This window comes from Anopheles maculipalpis, chromosome 2RL, assembly GCF_943734695.1.
Source record: "Anopheles maculipalpis chromosome 2RL, idAnoMacuDA_375_x, whole genome shotgun sequence".
Lineage (NCBI taxonomy): Eukaryota > Metazoa > Arthropoda > Insecta > Diptera > Culicidae > Anopheles > Anopheles maculipalpis.
The window spans coordinates 15,027,014-15,054,675 of NC_064871.1; the positions used below are offsets into that span (position 1 = coordinate 15,027,014).

General features: G+C 44.3%; 4 protein-coding genes and 1 non-coding gene across 6 annotated transcripts in view; 4 read left to right on the forward strand and 1 right to left on the reverse strand.

Moving 5' to 3' along the window:
- Nucleotides 1–485: 485 nt before the first annotated feature.
- LOC126557737 (transcriptional adapter 2B-like) lies at nt 486–2,679 on the forward strand. Its single transcript, XM_050213613.1, has 3 exons — nt 486–625; nt 720–1,580; nt 2,082–2,679. Exons 1-3 carry the CDS (start codon nt 518–520, stop codon nt 2,676–2,678), a joined length of 1,566 nt encoding a protein of 521 aa, XP_050069570.1. The 5' UTR covers nt 486–517; the 3' UTR covers nt 2,679.
- Nucleotides 2,680–3,600: 921 nt separating this feature from the next.
- On the forward strand, nt 3,601–3,674 carry Trnai-aau (transfer RNA isoleucine (anticodon AAU)). Its single transcript has one exon. It is a non-coding gene; the product is annotated as a tRNA-Ile (tRNA).
- Nucleotides 3,675–4,487: 813 nt separating this feature from the next.
- On the forward strand, nt 4,488–7,595 carry LOC126560125 (protein suppressor of hairy wing). Its single transcript, XM_050216287.1, has 4 exons — nt 4,488–4,796; nt 4,884–5,943; nt 6,024–6,183; nt 6,467–7,595. The coding sequence occupies exons 1-4, from the start codon at nt 4,488–4,490 to the stop codon at nt 7,593–7,595; spliced, it is 2,658 nt and encodes an 885-aa protein (XP_050072244.1).
- Nucleotides 7,596–7,981: 386 nt separating this feature from the next.
- Nucleotides 7,982–8,451, reverse strand: LOC126559479 (uncharacterized). Its single transcript, XM_050215643.1, has 2 exons — nt 8,270–8,451; nt 7,982–8,185 (listed from the first exon to the last, which is right to left on the reverse strand). Exons 1-2 carry the CDS (start codon nt 8,399–8,401, stop codon nt 7,982–7,984), a joined length of 336 nt encoding a protein of 111 aa, XP_050071600.1. The 5' UTR covers nt 8,402–8,451.
- Nucleotides 8,452–11,247: 2,796 nt separating this feature from the next.
- LOC126558424 (serine/threonine-protein phosphatase PP1-beta catalytic subunit) overlaps nt 11,248–27,662 on the forward strand; it is a 31,837-nt gene continuing 15,422 nt past the window's right edge. For both annotated transcript variants that reach the window (XM_050214437.1, XM_050214438.1), the window contains exon 1: nt 11,248–11,300. In XM_050214437.1, the coding sequence (XP_050070394.1) occupies nt 11,249–11,300 (52 nt within the window). In that variant the 5' untranslated portion in view covers nt 11,248. The remainder of the gene's footprint in view (nt 11,301–27,662) is intronic.

Here is a 27,662-nt window from a genome sequence, read left to right on the forward strand (position 1 = left end):
CATTTCCAGGAGTCTGATTCTCCCACAGTAACTCAACGGAAACCAGCAATCCCCTGCAGTTTGGCAATCGTTAAGCAGCCAGTTTCCACGCTGCTCTTGATTTCGCAACAAGAATAAAAGAACTGGTAAAATAGAGCTGGAAGCCTTAGTTTCATTTCCAGGTAACAGACAAAATTGGGCACGTTAGGTGCAATATGTAATCTATAAAAATAGTTTTTTTGATCGTTAACCTGTGATAATCCGTGTTATAATGCACATTATCAACGACTTGAATTTAAAATTTCACAAAATTTTGTCCTTTTACCACTGTACCACTGTGCAGCGAGATAATCGGTTAGTTCTGCTCGAAAAGTCGTGCGTACACTGCTCGACAACAGTTCTAAAAATAAAATAGCACGAATAATCCGGATTTTCGCGTCACATCCAAGATGGCGGGTAAGTGCTAGCGTCTGTTTCTGTGCGACGGAAAATTTGTCCCCAATTTTACCGTAGTATAGCTAACGGTTTCGTTTCACCGATGTCCGCAGAACTGTTCGCCAAATACACATGTACCAACTGCCAGGAAGATATTTCGGGGATCCGCGTGCACTGTGTGGTGTGCACGGACTTCGAACTGTGCCTAGCGGTAGGTGACTGATGCGAAGAAGAGGAACAAGAAGAAGGGCGCCGTGCTCTTTTTTGTGGCTTGCTTTTGATTACACCGAGTGCTTTGTTTACAGTGTTTTGCTGCAGGAGCCGAGATCGGACCGCACCGAAATGATCACTCGTACCAGTTTATGGATTCGGGAATTTTGTCCATTTTCCGCGGCAAGAGTGGTTGGTCGGCCCGGGAAGAATTGCACCTGCTGGATGCGATTGAGCAGTACGGCTTTGGCAACTGGGAAGATATTAGCAAGCACATCGAAACCCGCACGCCCGAAGAGGCTAAGGATGAGTATGTGACAAAGTTCCTGAACGGAACGATCGGTCGGCATACATGGCAGACGGCGGTCGACCAGCGTCCGATACTGACCGATCACACATCGGACGATACGGGACCGCTGAGCCAGCTGCTGATACAGAAGCTACCGCCAATGGACTGTACGGCCGAAGAAGCGGCCGCACTCGGATACATGCCAAATCGGGACGATTTCGAGCGGGAGTACGATCCAACGGCGGAACAGCTCGTGTCTACTCTGTCGTTGCAGCCGGACGATGAAGATGTGGATATGTTGCTAAAGTTGGCCCAGGTCGATATTTACACCCGCCGGTTACGGGAACGTGCCAGAAGGAAACGGGTGGTGCGAGATTATCAGCTGATAGCCAACTTCTTCCGGGGCAATATGAAACGGGCACGCCAGACCCGAGATCAGCGTGAATTTCGCGAAAGATTACGCACTTACTCGCAATTCTACACATCGTTAGAATTTGAGCGATTGATATCGTCACTCGAACGGGAACGGGCACTTCGGATCCGATTGTCCGAGCTGAACCGTTACCGCTGGAATGGGATTCAACGCGTCGACGAATGTGTGCACTTTGAGCAGCATGTGGCTGCTGCCCAGTATCGCAGTACGGGACCATACGGACACGGACGAACGGTAAGCAATATATGCGTAGCTTTCCGCACCGGTGTGTGTGTGTGCGGTTGAAAGCCATGGAAATGAGCAGAATCCCTATTGACAAAATCAGCCTTTAAAGGAAAAACAAAACCCTTAATAGTGGTTATCAAAGCAATCAGGGGTAAACTCTGGATTTATCCGAAGTTAAATCCGGAATGTCTCGTTTAAAACGAATCGGGTAGAATATCTTATCATTTCCATAGCACCAACCAATGCGCCACCGGACGGATATTCCGATTATACATGGGAGCTATTTTTGTGGATACAATTTTGCCTACCGCGGAAGTTAATCGGTCTCAATATCTCTCTCTCTCTCTTTCTATGCTCTTTTTCCCCCATTTTTCTGTCCCTGGTCACTGTTCTGATGTGGTTGTTATGTGCACTCGTATTGTACACGGTTTTTTTTTCCGAAATAGCTTGCATGTATAATCGGTCCAAACGGTCAGTCGATTACCGGTTGTATAAGACAAATTTTAACAGGACAACCGAAGCAGAGGCGTCTCTGGCGAGATCGGCAAAGGGGCATCCTCGGTATCGGCCAGCGGAACGGGCCAAACGGGGGCGGGGGGCCAGGCGATTGTGACCCAAGGGGTACCAGCGACGGTGGGATCGGCAAGAAGAGGCGAAAGCGACGTCCGAAGCTCAAGTTCCACCGACCGAAAGCCCACGCTCCTCACCGACGACCGGGTCTGCTCCGACGACTCATACAGCAGCAAAAATTGCTTGGATAGCTCACAGCGGGAGGGGGTGACGAGCTCGTCGGCCGCTTCGCAGCAGGCAACGAGCGGTCAGAAGCTTCACCCCCACCACCACCATCATCAGGCGAGCGGGGGAGGCGGCGGCGGGGCAGGAAGCCTGGCAGCCGATCCGGCACAGCAGCCCGGCGGACAGCTGCTAACGTCCAATGAAATACAGCTGTGCAGTTCGCTCAACATGCCCGTCACGAGATATCTTACGCTGAAAACGGTTCTGCTTAGCCGGCCGGCGTTGGACCACAATATTAACTCGGTGGCGGAAAGCATCGTTAAAAAGTATCTTGTTAGCCGTGGTTGGCTGCAGACGAGTCCACAGAATTAGATGCTCACCCTTAACCATCTTGCGGCGGCGTATCAGTGCAAGGGTGGATAGGCTAGCTGTTTTACCATTTGACCGCATGTTAGGACACATTTCAAGATGATGTTGATCGATCTCATACACTAGAAACACGGGAATGAAGAATATGCCACGGTAGGGGTGGGTATCACATCTCTTTTAGTCCACGAAATCAAGGTTTTGGAAGGAAATTTTACCTTCCACGTTTAGATGCGAAGCTCTACAATTAGATGGGATGTAAATTGTTCGTGAACGAGAATTGTACTGTGCTTGTTTGAGAGACATACACTCTCGCGGTCGCGGTGTAAAAGCAATGCAATGCCATAGTTACGTTATCGTAGTAATTTGCATTCCCACTGTGTGATAGTAGTACGCTTTGATGCAGCCTAGATTATAGGCACACGGTAGGACGCGTCTCTTGGCAATAGGTGGATAACGGCGCAACAAGAAACAATTCAATCTCCGCTAGGATAAACAAATGTGTAAAGTACGCAGGGATAGCAGATATTCTTTAATCGTAAAAAAAAATCGTTATTAAACTAGGCGGAGGGGAGATAGACCCCAAATTATAGCCAGCGGGTGCGGGAGACTGTGTCTAAAAGAAAAAGTAATAAAATTTTACCAATCTTTGTTCTAAGTATCCATTTTGTGCAATGGTAACGGCCAGACTCCGGGATTGTTATCTCATTACTGATTGTATATTTCATCGATTCGGTCCTTATTATTTTTAAAGTATCGATGTTGAAAGGTTTTAAAAGGTCATATAGCAAGACGGCCTGACCGTCCTTTATGAAAAAAAAACATTTCACTTTCGAAGAAAATCAATATTGTGATAGTTATGTGTTAGTAGTGCTTATTCTGAAACCTTTTAGGTTTTAACCTGATTATTTGGGCCTCCTCAGCAAGTGGCTCCATAGCTCAGCTGGTTAGAGCGTCGTGCTAATAACGCGAAGGTCGTGAGTTCGATCCTCTCTGGAGCCAAAGTGAGTTTTTTTAGGCTATGTTTTTTTCACAGACAAATAAATGAGCAAACGAACAGTTGTTTAAATAACATATTTTAACTTTTTTAATTCAAGGTTTTCCACGAAAAAAATTACACAAGAGTCTGCATTATCAGTCTAAAACGCTCTGCCCTTTATCGAGTATGTATTGCTGCGCCTAATTTACCACCACACGCTTACAGCGAAAGCGCCTGTTGAACTGCAACGCTGATGACGTGTCTGCGTCACCGAAGAGTCGTAATGTCAAATCGCGCTAGACATTGAACAATCAGGGGAAGAGCGAGCAGAGTGTCTGCCTGCTGGAGAAAACACGCACGCATTTATAAAGTGAGTTTTGTTCGGTAATACACATTAAAGATGTATTTCGTCCGTACCAAAGTGTTGCTAGTGCTTTGCTGACCATCGTAGAACCGTAAAAGTGTAAGCACTTGGTGGTATTTTACCTTGACTTAGCCCTTTTTTGCTACGGTGCGCAAGCATCTTTACGTGTATGCAACAAGTTTGACATTTGGCGTGAGAGAAAACCAAGGGGGCTTGGGTTATGTTGTTGTGCTTCCCTAAATTGTTGGACCTGCGTTTTCTTTCCCAACATTCCTACACACAGGTTCTTTCGTGCGTGCGATTGGTTTGGCTGTAGGCGCATATACTGTGTGAACAAAAATAAGCTTGCATATATCAATGCCCGCCTAGCGTCGGCCGGTTGTGTAGAGTAAACATCACATTCATTATTGGGCTTTAGTTGTGGCGTTGGTGCTTATTTACGATCAAAGCAAGCGACGATTCTTCATCCAAAATGGTAGGCAGACGGTCTATCGGTGGACTGCGTAGTGGTGGCATTAAAAAGGAAGAGATTTTGGTGAACGTTCAAGTGAACGGTAACGACGAGATTGACCTGGTGCCCGTCGACAAGAGTGCGGATTATGGCAGTGGATCGAGCGACGATCGGGATGGTGATGAGGAGGACGAGGAGGAATACGTCGAGCTGTCCGACAATCCGGACTCGGATCCAGATTTGCTCGAGACGGCCGATGGGCGGCTGATACTGGACATGAAGCGCAGCAAGTACTGTGGAAAGTGTAAAAAGATTTTCAAAACCTCAGCGGTAAGAAGCAGGCGGTCAAAAGCCCCCCTTCGTTCATGGGACGGAATTAATTGTAAAGTTTTTTTTTTAATTTTTCTCACCTTCCAGGACCAAAAAGCACACAAACACAAGTGTCCGGGTGTTGTCGATGAGGTGCAGGACGTTATCCTGAAGGAGCGCAAAGCGGCCAAACATGCGAATCCGGGCGAAGAGTTCCACAAGTACTGCAATCCGAACCCGGACAATCCGTGCTATTGCTGCGGGGAAGATGTTAGTACCGCCCACGTCGGTCACATCCGGTGCAAATTCTGCCCGAAATCGTTCAAAGCGTACGAGTACATGGAACGTCACATAAGCTCGATCCACTCGGAATCGGATTCGTATCCGTGCTGTTACTGCAATGCCAAATGCAGCTCGCAAACGATCCTGGACGAGCATCTGAAAACGCACGACGAGGGCAAACCGTACGCTTGTATGGCCTGTGGGAAAGATTTCACCCGTCGCTACCATCTGGACCGGCACGAAAAGCACACCAAGTGTGGCATTGTCCCGAAGGAGGTGGAAGTGTTGCCGTGCGAGGTGTGCGGGAAAGAGTTTACCCGCATCGACAATCTGCGCGAACATTTGCGTTCCCATCTGGGACAGGGTGCACGGAAGCGGGACTACCAGTGTCCGTACTGTTCGAAATCATTCTACGGTTCATCACTGTTGAACATACACATACGCACGCACACGGGCGAGAAACCGTTTCCGTGCGATCTGTGTCCGATGTCGTTCCCGTCCACTGGTGCCCTGCGGAAGCATCGTCGCAAGCATACGGGCGAACGGCCGTACCGGTGCGACGAATGTTCGGCAACGTTTGCGGCACGTGAAACACTAAACCGGCACCGGAAAACACATACCGGTGAAAAGCCACACGAGTGTCAGGAGTGTGGTAAACGGTTCATTCAAGCGACCCAGCTGCGGACACACATGCTCAATCACAGTGGTAAAGATGCGTTTGTGTGCCGCGAGTGTGATGCGACGTTTAATCGCAAAGCCCGCCTGACGGAACATATCAAGTTTATGCATAAGGGCGAACAACCGTTCGAGTGTGAGAAATGTTCCAAAACGTTCCTGCGCAAGGATGATCTTGCACGGCACGAGCTGATCCATTCGGATGTTAAGCGTAAGTAGAGGATTAAGCAGACGACGTCCAATCGTGATCGTGACAAAAATGCATTTATTTTCTTGTTGTCATTATTGCAGCCTACGAATGTCTGGTGTGTAGGAAATTTTTCACAACCAAAAACGCTATCCTGTTGCACCAGCGGACACATATCGAGGAAAATCCGGTACAGTGTACGGTTTGCTCGGGAACGTTTAAACGGGCCGACTGTTTGATGCGACACATGCGTACAAAACATCGGTAAGTAGTTGGCGGTAAGGATGTTGTGTGGAGTAGTTTCTACAACTCTTTTGGGGTTCGAAACGCAAAGAGTGTTTAAACTCTTTTGGAAATCGTTATTATCAAACTCACTACTAAGGAGCGAGTTCTCACAGCTGTTACGAGAGATAACACTAGAATCTTCTCGTAACCTCTCGCGAACTCGTGAACACTCCTTGAAAAGAGTTGTTATTCTCATCACTAGTGTAGTGTTAGTGTTGGTTTGATTGAACAAAAATGTATCCTTTATTTTTCCTTCCAACAGTGACTTTTTTGATAAAATCGTCGGCGACACGGAGAAGGAAAAGATGGAAAAACTGACCGCAAAGCGTGAAGCCGAAAAGGAAGCAATGGTAGAAATAGACGGTGCAGTCTATCAGATCACCACGATGGAGGATGAGCCTTCGAAAGAGACCGCCTACCCACTCACCAACCAAACGGTGGAAGTGTTTGAGGTGGTCGAGATCCCGGCAGGCACATCCGATACGGTACCAGTCACATTGCCGACCACCTCGGTACCATACGAGTTGGTACCGATTGAGGATGACACGGAAGTAGTAATATCAGGCGAAGAGTGCCGTACAGTGGAGTCGGTCGAAAAAACGACACAATCCCCACGGGTGGTGACTGTAAAGCAGGAAGATGATTCGCCGACGAAAGGCAAATCCCCACCCAAACCGACTGTACAAACTGTCGTTTCAAAACCAACCGAACAGATCGCTTCGAAAGTGGTGGTTAGCAAGGTGGGCGAAGAAGAACCATCGCGCAAGAGCGTTCCAAGCACTTCAAAAGCAACTCCTCCCAGTGGTGTTACGATCAAACCGAAGTCGGAAACTACACCAGCTGCTGTGAGATCCACGAAGGAATCACCAGCGAAAGCGTCTCCTAAGCAAACGAAAGAACAACTTCCTCGCGAAAAGCGAGAAGAACCAGTTAACAAACGGACAAAGCCGGCCCAAATCGGACTACCGACCGCCCGTCCGAAAGAGGCTACCAAGACGAAGGCGTCAGAGGAAGCGAAGGTAAAGCGCAAACGGGAACCGAAACCTCCCACACCGAAACGGATGCGCACGGACGAGGACAGCATTCCCATCTTCCTGAGCGATGATATGCTGGAGCAAAAGATTTCCGAACTGCTGCAGATGCTGATGGGGGACGAGATGCTGCGCAGCTTCGGGTGGCCGAACGCGCCGGTCGAGGTGGTGCTGGGACGCGTCATCCAGGGCTGTGGCCATCAGCCGGCAAAGGGTGAGGAGGTCGGCGATCATACGACGCGCATGCGAGAGAACACCAAAATTCTGTTTTCCGTCACGATGGACGATGACGACATTAAGGCATTGCTGAATAATCATACGGTCGATGAGGTGATTATGCACGTGCTGAAGAACAAATAGTGTGGAAACCTTTTTAAGGGCTTAACAGAGAGAATGGTCCAAATTTGCCGATTTCTTCAACGGTATCAAGGTGCAATGGGGTTCGATGTTTGATCACAGAGTTTTCCTAGCCTTCACATCCAGTAACGCAATGTGGCCTTTAAAAGACCTTGTAAAACGGTAAGGTTATAAGAGTATTTTTTATTATTCATTGAAGATTTAATAATGTTTTTTATCAGAAATACACACTCAGACGTGTAAATGTATACAATAAACAAGAACTGAACTAACTTCACTTTGGAAGATGTGTTCAAACGAATGTCTCTCTGTTCCGTGCTTGAAGGGCACGCTTTTAATTACACTTTGGCATTTTCGGCTTGAAGAAGTACAGTCTTACCTCACACGCGCTACATGAACTTTAAAGCGATCATACCCGCGAGAATAACGACCTCCATTACGATGATCATAATTAAAATAAGCTTATTGTACAACACGTTCCGCTTCATTGCCCGGATGATGGCACCCGATCGGCTAAGATCGTCGTTGGCGTTCTCCAGCCGGCGCTGACTGCGTAGAAGAGATTCTCGCTGCACTTCAAGCTCGTTTATTACCTAGAAGGAGGAAGTAAGTGGCATTGATTAGCTGATAGTCCAGATAGAAAATGTGTGTGCGTCATGATAGGGCCCACCACTTACTTCGTGTCCCGTATGTTCTGTCTCGATGGCAATCTGATTCGAACGGGCCAGACTAGCGGACGTTCGCTCCAATATTTGTCTGCCCTGCAGGACCTGCTGCCGGTGGTGATCGTTCCAATCGAAATCGGCCATTCTTTTCGGATTAATTGAGCTAATTTTCTAATAAGTTGCAGTAGAAATGCGTATAAGTAAAGCAGCTTTGTTGTTGTTTTGGAATGAATGTGTATTTACTCGTGTCACCCTGTGCTGTTTATCAACAACTGACGTTTAGGTGTAATTCGAATAGGCGCCATTTGTTTGGTTCGAAAAATATTTTGAATAGTTAATTTTACTAAAAGAATTCAAGTTATTATTTAAAAAAATTTCACATGCAAAAAATTATTATAAACGAACAACTAATGTTAAAGCAAAATATTGCTCTTTTAATTTCCCAATAACCTCTCTTTGATCTCTCTCATCTTGTTCGCATACAAACTGTGGGCAAACGTCGCACACACGACATGGCCATAATACACTATGCTACAGATCAAAATGGTCAGAAAAACACGAACAGGCTGTCAACGGGTGTTGTGATGGAACAACCCCGTTTTACGGCCCCCAATACTTACACATGCACACGGAGCACGGAGCAGTAAAAAGGTGTGTGCACTTCGGGTTGTATTTTCCCCCCCGCATTCAGGTAGAAAACTGTGATCAACGTGTGGAAAAAGTTCACAGTCAAGTTATTCGCTCCCGGATCGTGTTGGTTGTAACCGGTGTACGGTGGCCAGGCAATTGGCCATTTTACTTTCCCGTGTGCTTGAAGCTATTCTCTTCCCTCTGGCCCTGCGCGCGTTACGGGCGTGTGAAATTGCAAGCGAAACGTGTGCAAAAGTGTGTACTATATCCGAAACCAGTGGCAGAAAAGATTTCTCCATTTGCTGTGATCTAATTTTGCTTCCTTTTTTCCCGTGTGTTCCGCCACCGCCACACTGTCTCGCTACTGAATTCTGGGAACCAACCACACAGTTATGGATAGATAGGAAGATGGGCAAAACGGGTGGTTTCTTCGTTCGTTGTAAGGTGTGAGGTCTTTGCCATTTCGTACAGAGGTTGTGCGGTGTCGGTCGATCCGCAGTTTCGCTTCGTTGAATAGGCGGCGTTGAGTTTTTTTTTGCATATTCGATTGCTGGGTGTGTGTGATATGAAGGGGAAGGGGAGGGGGGTAAAGAAACAACTGAAACAGGAAAAACGCGACGGACAAATGGTACATTCGCTCCCTAGGTTAGGTTTGCATATTTAGTCTAGTATGGGTGCTTTTTATCTTATTATTCGTAGCTTCACGGTTGATTTAAAGTCCTTCGAAAGTGTGTATGTATTTGGTGCAATAAACGACCGAAAAAGCAGAATTTTCCGCTCTATGTTGTTCCGACAGTGGAACCCGTTGTCCAAAAATAATACTCGTTTCAATCGCGTGCGTGTGTGTGTGTGTGTTTTTCTTTACACGTTGATTTGTTTGTGGTTGATGATGATGATGATGATGAGTGCAGATGTGGTGTGATAGTGTGTGTGTGTGTGCGTACGTGTGACAGGCGCTATCGTGCTTCCTACTGAAATATGCGTTAATCGTTCCATTTTCGGGTGTGAATTTTGTACTTGAAACGTACGGAAGATACATTCTTGTGTGTGTGTGAGTGTCGGCATGAGAGTGTGTTGATTGTGTATGTGAGTGTGTGAGAAATAGCTCCACATTGGGAACATATTTTCCATACAATTGCATACATTTTTCCCACCGGTTGGGCGGGCTGCATTTTTAGTGCAGCTTTTAATAACACAACTGCACCTGCACACACATGCATTGGAACGCGTTTGGTAGTGGTGTTGGTGCGGATGAAAATTATAGTTCCGTTCATTCGCTCTTTTGAAAGAGAAAAAGCGGGAAGCCGTGCGCGCGTGAATAAAACCAGCTGCGCGTGCGTCGCTGGCAGAAGTAATAATAATGAGAGCACAAACCGCGGACGTCGTCTGGACGTGAATAATTCCTCGGTTCGTGCTAAACATGGAACATCACATTTTAAATCGAAAAAAAGAGTACCTTTTTCTATGCAGTCCCACTTTAGTGTTACTTTTTCAGATGAATTTAACAAATGTTATAATATTCTACAGGATTTAACAGCATCGTGTCGTCACGTGCACGTGAATAGTGTGTGCAAAAGTGCAATCCAACCGATAATTAGTGAGCACGAGGCTGTAAAGTGAGATAATCGTTGAAGCTCTTCTAAGTGTGTGGTTGCGTTTTTATTAATAAAACGGCACAGTGTGTGACGGTTGTTCGTATTGACCGTCAGCTAATTTCGTCATCCCGGCGCTATCCCGGGTTTTATGGTGCGTGCCTCTTGGTGTGTGTGTGCGGTTCTAAAAGTGTGATTAAATTTTTTTTGAAGAGTTTCCATCACAAAGCAATTGAAAAGCAGCAGCATCAACAACCCTTTTAAAACCAAGGGAACAGTGCTTTTGCATGCTTGTGTGCGAGTGTGACATGCAAGTGCCGCATAGTGGATGTTTGTCGATATACTAAAATCATCGTAGTAGTCAGTTTATCGGCTATCTGTCAGTGTTAAAGATTCAACGATTCGACACGAACCAAGTAAAACAGCGCGCGACGACCCCAGCTGTCTCGGCCGCGCACTCCATCTTTTAAGATTCCAAATTTACCCATTACCACCGGCGTCCGGGGCCGCAACGGCAGATGCGACAGTATTGTGAAGGTGCAGTGAAGTGTTGAAATAACAGGTTGACTGTCCTGCTATTCCGGGGTTTTTTTTACAAGACAGTTCAGACCATAGCAACAGCTGCAGAGCTTCATCCGAACATAGTAGGCGTAACGTGTGAAAACAGCAAGCATTTTCCCCCCGGGTGTCATCACCAGCCGCGCGGGTCCAACACACACACACACACCAACTAGCAACCTTGCCTGAAAACCGAAATCGAACTGCTGCAATGGGCGACTATACGCTGGACGTGGACAACTTGATTCAGCGGCTCCTAGAAGGTAAGTCGGAGTTAAACATCATAACAATACCGTATATGCATAGTTTTCTTTTCACAAAAGTTCCATAGCATTCACACCTTAAACACACACAGAGACACATATAATATACACGTAAAAAAACTGGCGGTCAATCGTAAGGAGGCTCAGTTTTGAGTCTTCAACAACCCCTCATAAAACATTCGCTTTTCACAAACCACACACACACACACTCACACACGCGGGAGTTCTTTCGCCCGATGGTCATACCACCCATGAAAGGAACAAATGTGGCTTCTCTCCTGTAGTTATCTAAACTTGTTCAAACTCCATCGTGGAATCGAGTTTTCTCCTCCCCTACTCACTTAACCTTTCGTTTCTATTCTTCGTTCTGTGGCGTACTGATGTGGTGCGTGTGTACGTCATTTTTGAATTTCCTTCATAATTTCACACTTTCTTCTTCCCACCGTGTATCTTCCACAACACCACATTTCGCTTGGTCGTGTTTTCGTGTTCATATAATAGTAAAATGAAAAGTGTCATTCAATCTTTGATCGTCATCGAACCACAAAAAAACTAGTGAATTTTCCTTCCCTTCTAAATTTTCTGTTTCTTTGTTTCCCACTTTCACAAAAGCTGTTTATTTGTTGTTTTATTTTTTTTGAAATCCGCTTTTTTGTACCCTTTTCTGTTTCATTTTCATTGCACAGTTGTGAAATTTGTTATCCTTTTTTCATTAGAGGTTTTAAATTTTTTATTTTTAAGCTTAAACTCCTCCTTTATCTTTTTTTAAATTTGTTTAAAGAATTTTTGTAAATTTTGTATAATAAGTTTTTTCCTTATAAATCGCGGAAATTAACGTTCCCCAAAGTTCGTTAATGATGACCGAGATGGCAGCGGGGTCTAATCAGGTCTCCGAAGGATCGGGTATCGAAACCCATTTGACTTCTTTTTTCCTAGTATGCAGAATTTGATTATCCTGTTTCAAGGACATCAATACGTCCAACTATAAGTCCAACAAAGCTAAGAATGGCAGACGATACGTACTTTTACGTAAGCAAAATTGAGTGAAGAAGTATATGATTTAATCTGCCAAAAAAGAGTTCTTCATTATCCCGAGAGATCTTTAGAATTATGATGGAAGTTGCATCTTTTGCTCTGGTGTGTAAAGACATTTTTAGTGATATATCGATTAGGATACGTCTAAATACTTGCTAGGTCCGAACCATTCCCCCGTAGTAAGGACAGACAATCCAACAACGGGATATCAGCAACTCTAGTAAGTCAGTAGATGACTTGGATGGCCTAGTAAGTCGTAGAGTGGAGAAGACTTGTTAGGTGCGGGTCAGTACAGCTTAACTCCTTTTCCTCTTTTGAAAAGCTTTTTGAGCAGTCTTTCAGTCCAATATCGCAGGTCTCCTGAACTTTCTTATGGACGCATCGACGTAGTTAGTTCATCTGTCTGAACGGGCTAGCATGCAGCTGTCCTAAAACCCAATTATAAGGTTGGGTTGTCCGGTACCAGTTCCATGACATGAACAGATCGATTTTAAGTCGCTACATAATGGCGACATCATATAGGCAGGCAGTAGGCAGTAGGTCGTAGGCTCGAGAAGAAGACTTGCTGACTGTTTTTAACTTAACTTAACTCTTTTTCTTCTTTTGAAGAGCTTTTTGAGCAGTCTGTCAATTCAGTATCGCAGGTCTCCTGACCTTTTTTGTGGACGCATCAATGCAGCTATCAAGTAACGATGTGTATCTGCTTGATTTTCGAGATACGCGTAAACTCAAGATAGTCGGATATCTCCGTCGGATGTCTCCGTTATCCGCGTAGTAAAACTGTGTCCAAAACGTAGAACAACTTAAAAGAAAGGAAAAAAAGTATTAACTCCTCCGTGATGGAGTCCGTGAGTAGAAAACATATGTTATGCAGTCCACACAAGTATGGGATATTCACAAAGAGATTGAAAATTTAATAACACCCCCATCCCCATTCTGACCCGTTGCGCGTGTGTCTGTTTACATCCAAGAGCGAAAGAGTGTATCTTCGGGGATGGGTTGCCACCGTATTCATTACGTTTCCAAACCAATGATCACTCCTGCTCACATTATCGCACCGTCGCCGTCTCTGTATGTACCGCGCTCGTTCTCAGTCGTAACCACCAAAATTAATAATTAAAATGCTCGTTAGGTTTGTCGATTGATGGTCCGACGGGTGTGTGTTGTGTTTGTCGTCCTTATCGGTCGATCGATCGAAGCACCAATTTTGCCTGCGCAAGGTTTTGGCTGATGATACAGGGTGGTTGTGGTCTGAGCACGGCGGCATGTGTTGTCCTTGGGCTGTCCACGAGTTTGTCCTTCGTTGACCGATCCAGCGTGTGGATATGGATTGCTGGAGATTATCCGTTACTGATCCCCACACACACACACACACCGCTTAACGAGTGTGTGTATTGACTGTTGAGTTGTTATAAGCGCTTGGTTGTAGCGTTTAGAGTCACTCGGTGGGAGAAAAGCTTCCTTCATTACATTTTTATTATTATATCCACGGGGAGCTGGTGGAGGGGTGGGTGGGTTTTGGTGGCTTTATTTATCTCCCCACCATATACGAATGTGTGTTAGTAAATGTAAACAATCCACGTTTGGATATCGTCCCGTTTTGGGAATCACCCAAAAAAAAACCTTCATCTCCTCACACAATTCGCGACTCCCTTTCGCCTCCCTTTTCGAAGAGATGTGTTTTCGGTTGGGCTGCTACATCGAAAGGAAAACGAATCAAACTCGCTGCTCCCCTCACTGGGTTGCCTTCTACGGGTGTGTTGATATTGCTGCTTGTTTGGTGTGTATTTTTGTTGTGACCGTGAACGAACGACTACATGTGTGCGCTTTATTTTGTGTTTCACCGGCGGCGCTAATGTTGCATGTGCTTGGATTTGGATTCCCGCGCGCTCTATTATTGACTTCAATTGATTGGGAAATATTTTTATCGCGCGCCCAATCGATATTGCGACTTTTGAACTTGTTATTTTCGGATGCGGAGAAGAATGTGTGTGTGTGTGTGTGTACACTGAGGAGAGCGTCTGCTTTCTCGGGTAAATTTGGCAGGGTTCTGTTGGGCGTTGTGCTGTTGTGCTGGGAAAAGGTTTTCCCCGGGATTAATATGAATTGTTAATCGCACGGATTTGCTTTTTGAACTTGCTGAGCGGACAGTATCTGACAGAAGACAGGAGAAGAAGCTTCGAGTATCAAAATCAGAGATCTCGCTAAATTGGGATAAAATTGGAGCATTAGCATGTGTTTCAGATGGTAGATGCGTCAGTGGCGCATCGGGCACGGTCTTCAAACGGCAGGAACAGGGTTCAGATCCCATCCGACTCCGACCCGTCATCCCGTAGTGAGGACTTGATTATCCAACTATATGGTTTCGGCAAATCTAGTAGGCCATTCGATGGCCGCGTGTCCTTAGAGGTCGTTAAACCAAGAAGAAGAAAAAGAATTGAAGCGTTAGGATGAGTTCTAGATGGTATATGCCTCAGAGGCGCTGGTCTTCAAACGGCAGTACCCGGGATTCAAATCCTACGTGGCTTTAATAAAATTTTGTAAGCTTTTCTTTGATGACCGTCGTCGTGACCCTAGTAAATCATGTTAAACCAAATACAGGAAGAAGTGTGTAGGCATCAAGTTAAGCTATAAACTTTTCTGTACTGGTCCCAACGATCAGTTGGAGCATTTTAAATCGTCTTAAAAGACCTCAACTCTCATTAGCTTACCTTGTACATCATGCTCTGTTCCTTTCTAAATGTGAATAGTGGAAAAGAAAGGTGTAGGAAAAAGCAATTAAGAAAGATTCATTGACAGGAGGGTGGAGAGTGATGAATGTTTCGCTATCCGCCCGCGAACCCGTTAGATCCGGGGGGTGTTCGTTTAGGGTTTTTTTTTTTTAATTCAAACCCTCGGGAAGCATCAGCAGTGCAATAAACAGACCAAAAAAGGGTAGTAAAAAGCGATTAAAAAACACCACCCCACTGGATCAAGAGTGATCTTGTCGAGAACGCATCAAGCAGAAGAACAAAGTCCTAGGAAAGAGGAGGTAAAAGAAACACAACTACATTAAACATGTACACACCATTGGCCAATGCACTTGCGAAGGTGGTGCTGCTGTAAATTTATCTTACCCCTTGCTGGTATATATAAGGGGAGGAAGGGGGGGGGGGGGGAGCCTACTACCTTAATGGGTGATGATCTGATTTTGCTTCCAACGCCCAAACCCATCCTCTTTTCTAGCTCGAAGTCTTCTCGGTCTTGGAGAGTTGGTTCCCCTGGCTCTATTCTATGATAATTTTCTGATGTTGTTTCTACTGCCGGATGGATGTACCGTTTCTCTTATGTTTTTTTTTTCTTGTGACGCATCGTGTCCATAAGAAAACGTCTTGTTGTTTCTAGCGATCCACCAAACAGTGGGCAGTCTGTGAGGGATTGGATTTGTTTTTTTCTTCTCTCTCGCCACTTCTATTCGATACGGTTGCGGTCGTTTGCTCCATTTTGGGCCCTGGCCGGCTACGGTTGCGGATATACTCGCTAAAATGGTAACACCCACCTGCCGATAGATGGTAGTGCCACCTCGCCACCCGCATTGAAAAATGGGGGTACAGAGAAGAAAACTGCGAAACAACGGCACCACTCATTCCAACAGAACCGTGGAAAGAGCAATCATCCGGTTCGGCGATTTTTTTGTCTGTGGCTTAGTAGGGGAACACCTTTACTTTGTTTTGCATGTCATTATCGACGGAGCAAAACGGTTGATGTTTGGGCAAAAGCATCGTCATCTTGTATATCTGCCGGGGGGAGGTTGACCATTTGACACACATTTAGCGTTGAAATTTTAGCGATAGAAAGCGTAAATTGTAGCTCAATTTTAATTCTGATGCTTTCTCTAATTGGTTTCGTCACAAATGCTTAACTATAGACTAATTGTTGGGTAACACGATTGTTTATAAATATTATCCCAACCATCGTATCTTTCCGGTTTTGACTACCGTCAGGATATCTGGGCCATCAAACAGCTCAGCTAGCTAGTGATTCACACCAAAGATAATCCTGAGCGAACCGTTCCACCGTAGTGAGGACTGCCTATCCAACTTCGAGGCATCGGCAAGTCTAGTAAGCCATTCGATGGCTGGGGTGACCTTAGAAATCTTTAAGCCAAGAAAAAGAAGAAGAATCCTTAGTACTCGCCGTTAGAAAATGGCGAGTGCATTGGCTTCCTCCGTCAGCAGAGTCCAGGACACGTATCTGCAGCGCAGTACCGGACGTATCAGACGTGCGGTATATTGTGAAGTACCGGAGAAGTTTGTGGAGCCCGTACTGTAGGATCGGCGCAATGCTGCAACGTACCTTCGGATTTCGCTGCCTACGGTAAATCGTGAATTTCGTGTGTTGTTGGAGCCTTCTGTATCGCTGGAGCTTGTGGAGTCCGTAGTAGGCACGATGTAAGCCTTCGGATTTCGCTAACTTACGTTGTTGTCCGAAGTTACGATCGTACCAAGGTAGCAGAACTCCTCTACCACCGATAGATCGTCACCGTTTTGCTTGATACTCTGCTCTATCGCGATCAGAACAACCGGCAAGCAAGTATTTTGTCTTGGTAGTTGTGTTGATCCTCTACCCAATCCTATTGGACTCGCTTTTCAGTCGAGTTAATTTTTAAATTCAATTAACAATTGGTATAAAAGAGACACTAGACTAAAGAGTTGCAGACCATTAACATAAGTAGAAGTGATTTTTTTCGCATAAGATTCTAATTTTTCGCATAAGATTTGCAATGGAAACCCATCCGAATCAGAATTGTCTTGAGTGGTTTGGAAACCCCCTCTCCTATCTTTTCACTCTATTTCTCAAAACAACATAACATACTTGGGAAATAGATCGCGTTTCGAACGGACCTGGTGTCGAATTTAATATTCTCTCCTTAGTCAATAAATAAAGTTCCATTGCGCTGTGTCTGTTTCTTTTAATTTACGGTTTTGATGTTTGTTTCGTTCATCGCAATCGGATCGATTTGTGAAAGCAGAGCAATCGAGACACACACACACCCAGACGAGATTCTAACTGTTCCGAGAGCAAATTGTTGAGCAAAGTGGATTGAAAAAGCTTTGAAGAGTTCAGTTCCACTTTTCGCTGCCGCGAAGGCTTCAAGTGACACTCGATAAGATTGTTACTGCATGACCATTTGCGCGGCATCGCCCTTTTTTCCAGTGCTGAGTGTGAATCTGTCTACTTCGCTAGGTCCCGACGGTAAGGACGAGTTGGTTGGGTTGGGTGTTTTAATGCTGTTTAGCTTTCCGTTCCATTGACTTCAGCTTGACATGGGAGTATTCTGTCGCTTATTTTATTCCTCTTTGGTGGGTGTCGTGGTGGTTTTGCAAAGTGCTTCTCAGAGCTGTATCGGGGAACTGTGTATCGAGACCGAAACGCTTGCCTTTTTTGTGCCCGTGACACGGCGGGTTTATGGCAATATTTTGGTGAAAGCCAGTAGCTTTTACCAAAAAAAAGCGTGTTTGACGCCTTGGAAATCCTGTGTCCGCAAAGAAAAGACACAGTACTTGCAAGAAATGTGTAATATTTTGATATTTTATAGATTCATAATTCTACATAATTTGCATTCTTTGCCGATTCCATCATCGTGCATATGATGATGCGTACTTTTGCACAGAACAGAACCTTTTTTCCCCCCTTACTGGTTGCTCTGGCTACGTTATCTTATTTGTAAACATCAAATTTCCTGCTCCATTCCAGCGGGCGAAAGTGCTCGTTAGCATAAATCAAGCATTTTCCATGCAAGCGGCTTACTACGCGCCGAGCTTTCCCATCTGGTACGGTTTTCGCCTGACACGAACGAACCGATTCTACTTCTTTGCATTTATTAGTGCTGTGGGCATGTGTACTGCAATATTTGAACTCGATATATTTTGTAGGAGAGAGATAAGAGCGAAAGAGGAAAATGTCGTACAGCATTTTGTTGACTGAACGGTGAATAGAACCATGCTTGGGAGGAAGGTTGAGTAAGTATCACGGATTTGCTTGGCCAAAAGTATGATTCTTCTGATGTTTGTAACAAATATTCAGTTTCCTTTGAGGAGAAGATTCCTTTCATATGAGGAAAAGTATGTGAAATACCGGACGTTTTCCTCACAGATATGAGTAGGGCGAGATTCACCTTACAAGGTGGATATTTACAATTGTTTGGAGAAGGGAAACATACTGGTTCAATCAAAGTGTCTTGATCAGATAATGGAGTTTTACTAGCGAAAGATAGTTTAATTTAATTTTGTAAATTTATTATTACAAGAAATCATAACATTGCTTTGCCCTGTGCCTTTCTAAACCGTGGATCAAGCAGTAACACCTGCTAGTGGAAGATGTGGTAAAAAATAAAGAGGTTTCCAGCCCAGTTTAGTAAAGGCTGTAAAACGAGAAATTTTCAACGTAAAAATATAATTTCTACATCAAACGAAAGGTTTTTTTTAATGTTCTTTTATCACAAAATTCAAGAAAAATATATTTGTTCATGTAAGGATGCATTTAAGCAGCTTTCTTTTGATACCTTCCATAAGCTGCCGCACAACTGGTTTATCCTCTTCAGTGGCTGTTTTTTCCCAATAGTTAACTTGTTGGGCAGATTGAAAATATGGCCAGAGCTTAATTGGGCCTTTATGAGCTTTAATAAAAAGCAAATCACACTTTTCCAGGCACTGATCTCCATAAGCTGTCATGTTTATAGATTGATTTGTTAAAAGGTAGCGTTAGTCTGCACTCGGTACCTTTCTAGTGATGCTTTCACATTTCCGCAACCGTTTCAAAACATATTAAAAAGTAGAAGACGCGTTGAAAGAAATTTTCCAATTTTTCTCCCAGACCAAGTTGAATTTTCTAAGTGGTTGTGCACAATTAATCGTCTTCGTTGCAGCTCCATCGTTAATAATAGCTGAAACAAGCACGATCATGCCAAAAACACTCCATTAGCGGGAAGAGTGCTCCAATACCTACTCATAAATGTCAAAAAATTCCACATAGAACCACTGGGGGCTCTACTATAGAGTCCCCAGTTTATTGTTGGAGAGGAGGAGCTTCTGGCCACTCTGGATTCTCTCTGGATTCTCTCGGCCTCTCTAGGATCTGGAAAATTTCTGAAGTTTTAAAAATTCGATCTATCAATTCTTTATCTATCAAAGTATTGAAAAGTAAGATTATTATTGAAGTATTTGGTAACTATTATCGTTAGAATGATTATTTTGTGATTAATAGAATAAAGTAATGAAAAAAAAAAACGTTGTAAAATTGAATAATAATGAAGTATAATTATAATTGATTAACGTTGAAATTCAATATCCTTTTTAAAAATTTTATTCTTTTCGTTTATTCTTAAAATGACAACTATCACCGAATTACGTCGTAACGTTAATTAGCGTTTAAACAAATGTACAATTAATTCATATCAGCAGCGTCAAAACGTTGGGATTGTGATTATGCTCCAAAATGTCAAACTTTCGAATAAAAATATCAGATTGCATCTGCCAACAGTTCTTGTGGCCTAGGCCAGAAATATATGAAGTCCACGTGATGTTGTGCATGTTAAACTTTTATCGCACATTCCTATGTGTCATAATATCTGGACGATTTATTAGCGATGCTCATCCAACCTTGATAATCGTGCATTATTCTGTATTTGATCGAGTGTGAAACTCTCAATAGCTGTTTCTTTGGTATCTTTCTTACGTTATAATTCGTTTCACAACCGAGACAGCACCAGAAAGAGGGGTTCACGCATTTGTGATAAATTTGTCAAATCGCAAGATTCGCATGATGTGCACGGGAGTCTATTTTTAAACGCCCATCTTCAAATGGTTGGTAGCACGAATTTAGACCGAAGCGCTTGGCGATGGAATATGGGTGTAAATATTGACAGTATTCCCTCATAAATACAAGGGTGGCAATCACAAAGCCTCTGGCCACCGTCCACTGGGATTTTGTTTATTTACGTTGGAGGAGAGCTGCATGGAGTATCGATGGGTTGTCGACGAACTCTGATCCCTTGGATACAGAGCTGAGAGGAACATGGATACACCTCCGACGTGTGTCTGCGATATGAAAGTTGAGTGTGGATGAAGGGCAAAATGCACGCATCAGTCACACGTTTGCCGTCGCTGTCGCCTGACAATTGATGTGTCCCATAAATAGCTCCGTAACGACGATGTTGTTTTATATTTACCAATCAATTTTCGTACCGTTTTGCTAGCTTTTACTAGCCCGATGTGCTAAGAATCTAGTGTTTGCTTATGTTTGCATTATTGTTGCTGTATTTTCTGCGTTAAAACAGTCGCGCCATGTCTAGAATGCTCCAAAAAGGTTTGCTCCTACTGTTAAAATTGTTCCAAACTTTTCCAGACATTGGGCAACTGGCCATGTCGGGAAGGGCATTTGGTGTAGTTACGTGATTAAACGAATTTGACACTACTACTGTTACTTCTTTCATAAGCAAAAAGTAAACTATCCTTTCTCGTGCGAACATCGAAACAACATGTCCACGGGTAATGGATTTCTATTTTTAATGTTCAATGTCTGGTTGGTAACGTGAGGTAACTGCTTTTTCCCTGCACAGGCAGCCACCACCAGAGGTGGCTGCCTCTGGTGGTGGCGGCATCTCCGGTCCAAATTCGCACACGCACACGTAGGGTTACCGCCAGGGTCGTGTTTTGTGCTGCCAAATAATTTGCTTTACGTTTTTTGTGATACAAATTTACTAGTTTTTTGCACCTTATAGGGGTTTGCTTCGTTGGTTCTACATTATGCTATTTTGTGTGAATTTTTCTCAACCCAATTTGGGCCAACACATCAAAATTTCTCCATTGAAAGATTGACGGCGCGCAGCATTTGTTTTTTTCACTTTGAAGTGAAAACTTCGCTCCGGAAGGTCTTCGATACGTGTTATATGTTTGTCTTGACGCTCAATCCTCGTGAGGGTGGTGCTTCGTTCATCAGAATTCAAATTTCTCACTGATGAACGTTCCCAGCGATCCAAAAATAGTTTTTTTTTACGGTTTCACAAATCTGACACTGTTGTGCGCATTTCGGGCGTGTGTGCGTGCGTTGTGTTTACGTTCGAGGATTCAAGGTAGCGATTTTTCGATGGTTGGCAGTTAATTTCCTGGCACAGTTTCAATGTTATTGATCTTTTTTTTGGATGGAAAATTCTGCTGCTGCAGTGGGGTAAATTAGTGAAGATGCTAATTTTATTTGTGTGGTGTTTTAGTAAGAAAATGCAAGTGTAGAGACTGTTTTACTAATTTTCTTCCAGAAACGGCCGTGACCCGTCTTGCAGGCGTTGTTACACATAATTTTATTTTTAGCACGCTTTAGTCATGTGCGGGTCTTTGGCTGCGGCTACTGTTTGGAAACGTGCACACAGGGAAGATCGGTTTTTGCCCTATCTTATCGCTGGTTTGCCTTGAGACACACGACGGTGTATTGCGATCAGTTGTCCCGATTTCTAGACGGACGTTGAGATAAGCACCTAACAGCATAACGATTTTACTACAACTCGAGAGCACATATTTTATAGTGAAAAGTATGTTACATTTCTTTGTGTTGGTGGTAGAGGCGACAGCTGTGCCGATCCTCACAAGGTAGGACCAGGGTTAAGATCCCATTCCTGTAGTGATGACTAGACTATCAATCAATCTAATTTTGATTGTATTCGAGCATCTTTGGCAAGATTTACTTATGGCAACAATGCTGTTGAAATATAAGCCGACGACGGGAAATATATCGACGGGAGCTTCCCAAGTCAATAATAAGTTAATAACTCAGTCTCTCAGTCAGTCAGTTGCTTATTTTTGAAGCTTTGTCTCTTTCGCACAAAAACTACGAACGTCTGTAGAGGGAGTGAGATGCAAGAACACGTTTTCTTTAGAAAGAGAATTGACAGCTGTCATTTTTTCGGCGCTGAAAATGTTGGGATGATTTTACCTGTTCAACTCCTTATGATTGTTCATGATTATTTTTAAAATGTCATTTTAGTGATGATTTTTTTTTGCTACTACCTATAAAAAGACGTGTTTATAATTTTACATTCCTAATTTTAGTTAGTGTAATTTTTGCTTTTTTATCCCTTTTGCGGCTTAAACGTGACGAGATTGCACGTGCAAAAACGGTGGGTGTGTTTTAAATCCCTCCGTTAAGGCTTCGGAAGTGTTTTGCGCTTGTTCATTATTATGTTTGCTTTGTAAAGGTTAGTTGATGAATGAACTATAAACAAACACGTTGCTCTGATGTTAATACAGCAGTGCTTGCTCTCGGTCTAGAATTGTTCGGATTGGCGAAAACCTTAACCTCTGAATATTTTGAAGGTGAATCATGATACACTCTGCTCTCTTTTCATCAAGCTTCTATCCGGGTGGATACAATAATGCCCCTCTGCCCATTGATAACGATAAATAAGTTTATGGCAGTGCTTCTAAACATCAATGCTGATTCTTATCGCATCCCCACCGTTGTGGGGAAAATTATAACTCCCATCAGTAAACTATAGGGAGCAAACGTTTTGGAGCGGGGAAATATGTTTGTCATTACCCTAGATTCCTACTTCCGAGACCCGCATTTATGAGAAAAAGGTTCCTTCCTAGTTTGACCCACAATCAAAACAGAAGCCAGCGTTGTGAAGAATAATTTCCCTCTCACCCCTTTTCGATTCTTTTAATGCATAATTACATTACAACAGGAGCATAAACACACACATACACACACACGTTCGTGCTCTTTCCATTCGTCCTTCCTTAGCCCACTGATACACGTCACCGTGTCCCGATTTGGCCGTTCCCGATAGAGCGCTCTAACTTTTCGATCGAGAATGTCCTTGACATGAAATGTGCACGACTTTACGACCATGTAGGCGCCACACACACACTGTTTGTTTGTTGCAGCCCTGATTTTATGGTTCAAGTTGTGCTGGTTAAGAAAAAGCTGGTGGTGGTGGTGTTGAGCGCGTGGTTTTTAAAGCAGGAGGCCCAAGAGGCGGCCAGCAGGGGGGGATACTCAACAGTTTTCCTTAACCGGAGCAAAGGAAGAGGTGGGGGGGGGGGGGGGTTGGATCAGGAAAATCAGGAAGGGTTTCTGTCCGTGTCCTATATTATTCAGTGCCAACCGGAGAAAAGGTGTCAAAGAAAGTTATTTGGATGCAATCGATCGAACCGCAAGTGCGCCGATGGAGTTTGATTTTGTTTGTATCAATTTCCAACTAAAATTTCGCACGAGATATATTTGTTCCGTAGCGAGAGGGTTTCGCGTACTTGTTGCATTCTTATTTTGCTGTGTTGCTTGCATATTTAACAACTCCTCGGCAGGGAAAATCACTTTTGCGCCACGAACCGTGTGGCGCATGCAACGAAGTGCCTGTGCTAATGCAATTTAAAATGTCAAATGACGTTTTTCACCCCGGGGGGGAACGGTTTTCCTGTTGCGCGCGGTAGCCACAGCCCTATTCCTTATCTATCGCGTGCCCGTGGCGTTGAGGAGGATGTGGACGAACGATAAGGGACATTTGCAAACGTTCGCATTCATCAGACGAGTTGGGTTGGGAAAATCGATAGCTGGAATACAGTAGTAAGATCTATGGAGAAAAAGAGGGAGTGCGAGAGAGAATGTTTGTGTGTGTGTGTGAGAAAGAGAGAGAGAGAGAGAGTGACAAAGGGAAAAGGAAAATCACGTGTCCTGAGTTCTCCCGTACAGATAAAGCGCCCTTCTGTTGTGTATTGCTGTACGACCACTAATACTAATAACCAGCTCGAGCGACGGCATTGGGTCTGTGAGAAAAAGAAAACGCTAGAACGCCCTCCCCGAGAAGAAGGATTGTACCGCCTGAAAAGTCTCCACTTGCCACTTGCTCAGGTCCACGACGGACACAATGAACTCCCAGTGATGGGTTTGCCGGATGGTTTCGCCGGACGCACGCCAGTAGTTTGTGCGGTTAGCGCCGGATCCCAGTTAGTACCAATGGCTGAAGGAAAGAGAGAGAGAGTTAGAGAAAGACCGTAGAATGTACGCAGCTTTTCCACGGCTTATTGCACGGTAAAACTGGGCCCAATGGCTTCGGTGTCATTTCAGGCGACTTTGTGCGTTGACCATGACACTCACCCGTGGAATAAGTTTGCTCTACAAGTTGCGCGGATGCCTAGCAAAAAAGGTTGACTACTTCTTGACAGGTTCCTTCTTGGCTTTGCTCTCTTTTTGCATGGGAAAAATATATTTTTCTAAAATGGAAAATTGAAGAAGAAAAAGATGGCAGTAAAACCTCTCCCCTCCACCCACACACACACTGCTTCTCGAGCACTCTTGAAGCCTCTCTAGGATCACGTTTTTCTCACTTTTCAATGGCTTCTGCAATGGCAAAGCTGATGGGTGTTGCTTTTTCGTCAAGGATTTACTTCCCGATCAGCTCAGAACTTGGCCTCGTCCAGCTTAGCATCGCCGGGCACAGGAAAGGCATCTTAAGTTCGAAAAGCCATCCGGGCGAAGATGAGGGGAAAAACTTTTGCGATTGTACTTCCCATGACAATGAGAGTGCCTCGTGTGGTGCGTGCGTGTGTGTGCTAGAGCTGCAATAATTAATTTTCTTGTTGATTGATTTTTTTCTTTGCGGTGCTATTGGTTGCAAAGAATATGACGCACTGTTCACAAGCTTGCCATTGAGACAAATCTGCTTAAATAATCCTAAAATGGTCGTTAAACAGCCGGTTCAATTAAGGGTAATTTAAGGGCAATTTAGCAGTCCTTAACAAGCCCAATCGAGCAGTTTTACTTGTAAAAACAAAAACAAAAAAATATTTTTTATTCAATCGATTTTTTGTTGTTGCTGCCCTTCGGAGCTTTCTTGTTTCCAGTATGTAGTCTTGTTGGGGTTTGGCCTCATACCTACCGGAGGCATCAACTTCGCACGCTAACACGATGGCTCAGATGGCGTAATGTTAGGAGGAGGAGGAGGTCAAAGCCGTCATATCAATGATAACGATTTCAAGTTTCAGTGGTTTAGATTCTTTCTTCTCAAGAGTATTGTTAATGCATCTATGTAATATATTGCTGAATGCTAGTCGTGACGATATTTTGAACGTTTTTGATGCCTAATTGAAAGAAATATGTTTCATATAATACTCCAGACATTAATTTACCCTTAATTTGAAACATTTGAAACGCAAAATGTACTATGAAATTAACGTCTCGTTTAGTGGGAGATTTTCTCAAATTTTTTTTTATTTTTTGCTATACCGTCTTGACTGTAAACATTACTTATTTACTTACTTATCAGGCGCTACAACCGCTTTGCGGTCTTGGCCTGCCGTAGCAGAATCCGGAATCGCTCACGGTCTGGTCGCGCCGTCGTTCGCCAATCCGCTATCCCCGCCATCAAGGCGGATGATTCCACGCCATCCAATCTGGAACTACCACGCCTCCTCTGTCCGTGTGGGCGGCCTAAAAGAACTTTCTGAGCTGGGTTGTCCGGTGTCATGCGTATAACATGGCCAGCCCATCGGAGTCTGGCGGGGCCAACAATCCTTCTGAGCATCTCCCTCTCGAACGCGGCTAAGAGAGAGGGCTTCGTTCGTTTTGGACAGAGTCCATGTCGCAGAGGTGTATGTGAGTACTGGGACTCTAAAGGTACAATACAGTCCCAGCTTCGACCGTCGCGACAGGTTGACTTATAGAAGCTGGTTCCCGAAGTCTCCACCTTCGAGTCACGGATGGCCCACTCTAGCGCCAATTTGAATAGGAGACAGGCGAGTCCATCTCCCTGACGCAAGCCTTTCGTGGTAGCAAAGGACCCTAAGAGTTTTTCAATGGTCGTTGGTCATGGTCATTCTAACAAGCCTGATCAGTTTGGCCGGGATTCCAAAAGAGCTCATGGCCTCATAGAGTTTTACCCTGGCTATGCTATCATATGCGGTCTTGAAATCAATGAAGACATGGTACGTGTTCAACTGCTGTTCAGCCATCTTCTCCAAGATTTGTCGCGTGGTGAAGATCTGGTCAGTGGTAGATTTTCCATTTTGGAACCATCTTTGATAGTTTCCAACTATCTCTTCAACGAATGGGACAAACTTATCCTGAAGGATTAGGGAGAATATTTTTCAGGCGGTTTTCAACACCGTAATACCCTTGTAGTTGTTTAAGTCTAGCATATCTTCCTTCCTTCCTATATGGGATAGATTATACATCCTTTACTGAGAAATAATAAGGCATATTTATAATATTTAGTTATAAAAATATGTATACGAAAACGCCGATAACCTTGACTTACCATTAATTTTCCACTAAATACCCCATTTAAAATGCCCCTAACTTCCGCACCTAAGCCGCACCTACGAACGGTGCGATTTGACAGCCAAAACTGCTCGCCCGGGTTGTTTAGCAGATCGCAGTCTCACTGGGTTGCCAGTGCTACATTCAAGGATAAGTGACAATTTACTCTGAAGTGGTTGTTGTTCGGAGTCCTCTGCATATCGTTTGTGATTGAATGTTTAATCTGCTAAGTCAGCAGACAATAACCGAAAAAAAGCTGATGTTGATGATGTAAAATCTTTACATTGTATGGAAGAGATTGCGAACCGATAGTGTTTCGCAGTGCAGGAAGAATTCGGTAAAATCGGAACACAGAAGAAGGCACACACACCCACACCGCATGCCACAGGGGTATCATGCTCTCTCTGACTGCTATCGGTTGGCAGCGCCAGGGCATCTTTTTTTTTGTTCCCCCATGTTTCGGGGAGTGTACAGTGAAAAAGTTATTGTTTTATTTCGTTTTACCCAGGCGATCGAATGAAAAGTTGGGTCAAAAAGGGGCAACGGTGTGTTGCATCGGCCGCTTACGGTGCGTTTTATAATGTGCTTCGACTGTGTACTGTGCGCCCAGCGCTGTAAAGTGTAGTGTAGCCCACTGAGAGAAGCGCTGGATGGGGAGAGCAGGAACGGAAGTCCAATTTCTAGCAGCAGCAGCGCCGTATCAAAGTTGTTTGGGAAAAAGTTTCGAAGGGTAGATAATTACTTTCAAACTTGCCCTTTTTTGTTGTGTTTTTCCTTGGAGATATTGCTGTTTTAGGGCGAAACGGGCGGCCCTCGTGCGCCCGCGTACAGTCGCTGGTGGCGCGTGGGTAAGCATGTAGAATGAAGCCAGCGAGTATGTAGCAGAGATAGCTAGCTTTGTTGGTGCTTTGAACCACGAAGGACAAAGCTCTCTCTGGTGGTGAAAATCCATTAAATGTTTAATCTGTTATGCGGGGGAAAAAAACTAAAATAAACAAAAATAAAGATGATAAAAGGCTGTTTTTTCCAAAGAAACAT

What these genes read in the sequence shown, in the direction of transcription:
- LOC126559479 (XM_050215643.1), bottom strand. Translation starts at nt 8,401, where the DNA reads ATGGCCGATTTCGATTGGAACGATCACCACCGGCAGCAGGTCCTGCAG. An exon ending in CAGAACATACGGGACACGAA is followed by an intron (nt 8,186 to 8,269) that starts GTAAGTGGTGGG and finishes TCCTCCTTCTAG; the next exon opens with GTAATAAACGAGCTTGAAGT.
- LOC126560125 (XM_050216287.1), top strand. Translation starts at nt 4,488, where the DNA reads ATGGTAGGCAGACGGTCTATCGGTGGACTGCGTAGTGGTGGCATTAAA. An exon ending in AGATTTTCAAAACCTCAGCG is followed by an intron (nt 4,797 to 4,883) that starts GTAAGAAGCAGG and finishes CTCACCTTCCAG; the next exon opens with GACCAAAAAGCACACAAACA. An exon ending in CACATGCGTACAAAACATCG is followed by an intron (nt 6,184 to 6,466) that starts GTAAGTAGTTGG and finishes TCCTTCCAACAG; the next exon opens with TGACTTTTTTGATAAAATCG.
- LOC126557737 (XM_050213613.1), top strand. Translation starts at nt 518, where the DNA reads ATGTCCGCAGAACTGTTCGCCAAATACACATGTACCAACTGCCAGGAA. An exon ending in ACTTCGAACTGTGCCTAGCG is followed by an intron (nt 626 to 719) that starts GTAGGTGACTGA and finishes CTTTGTTTACAG; the next exon opens with TGTTTTGCTGCAGGAGCCGA. An exon ending in CATACGGACACGGACGAACG is followed by an intron (nt 1,581 to 2,081) that starts GTAAGCAATATA and finishes AAATTTTAACAG; the next exon opens with GACAACCGAAGCAGAGGCGT.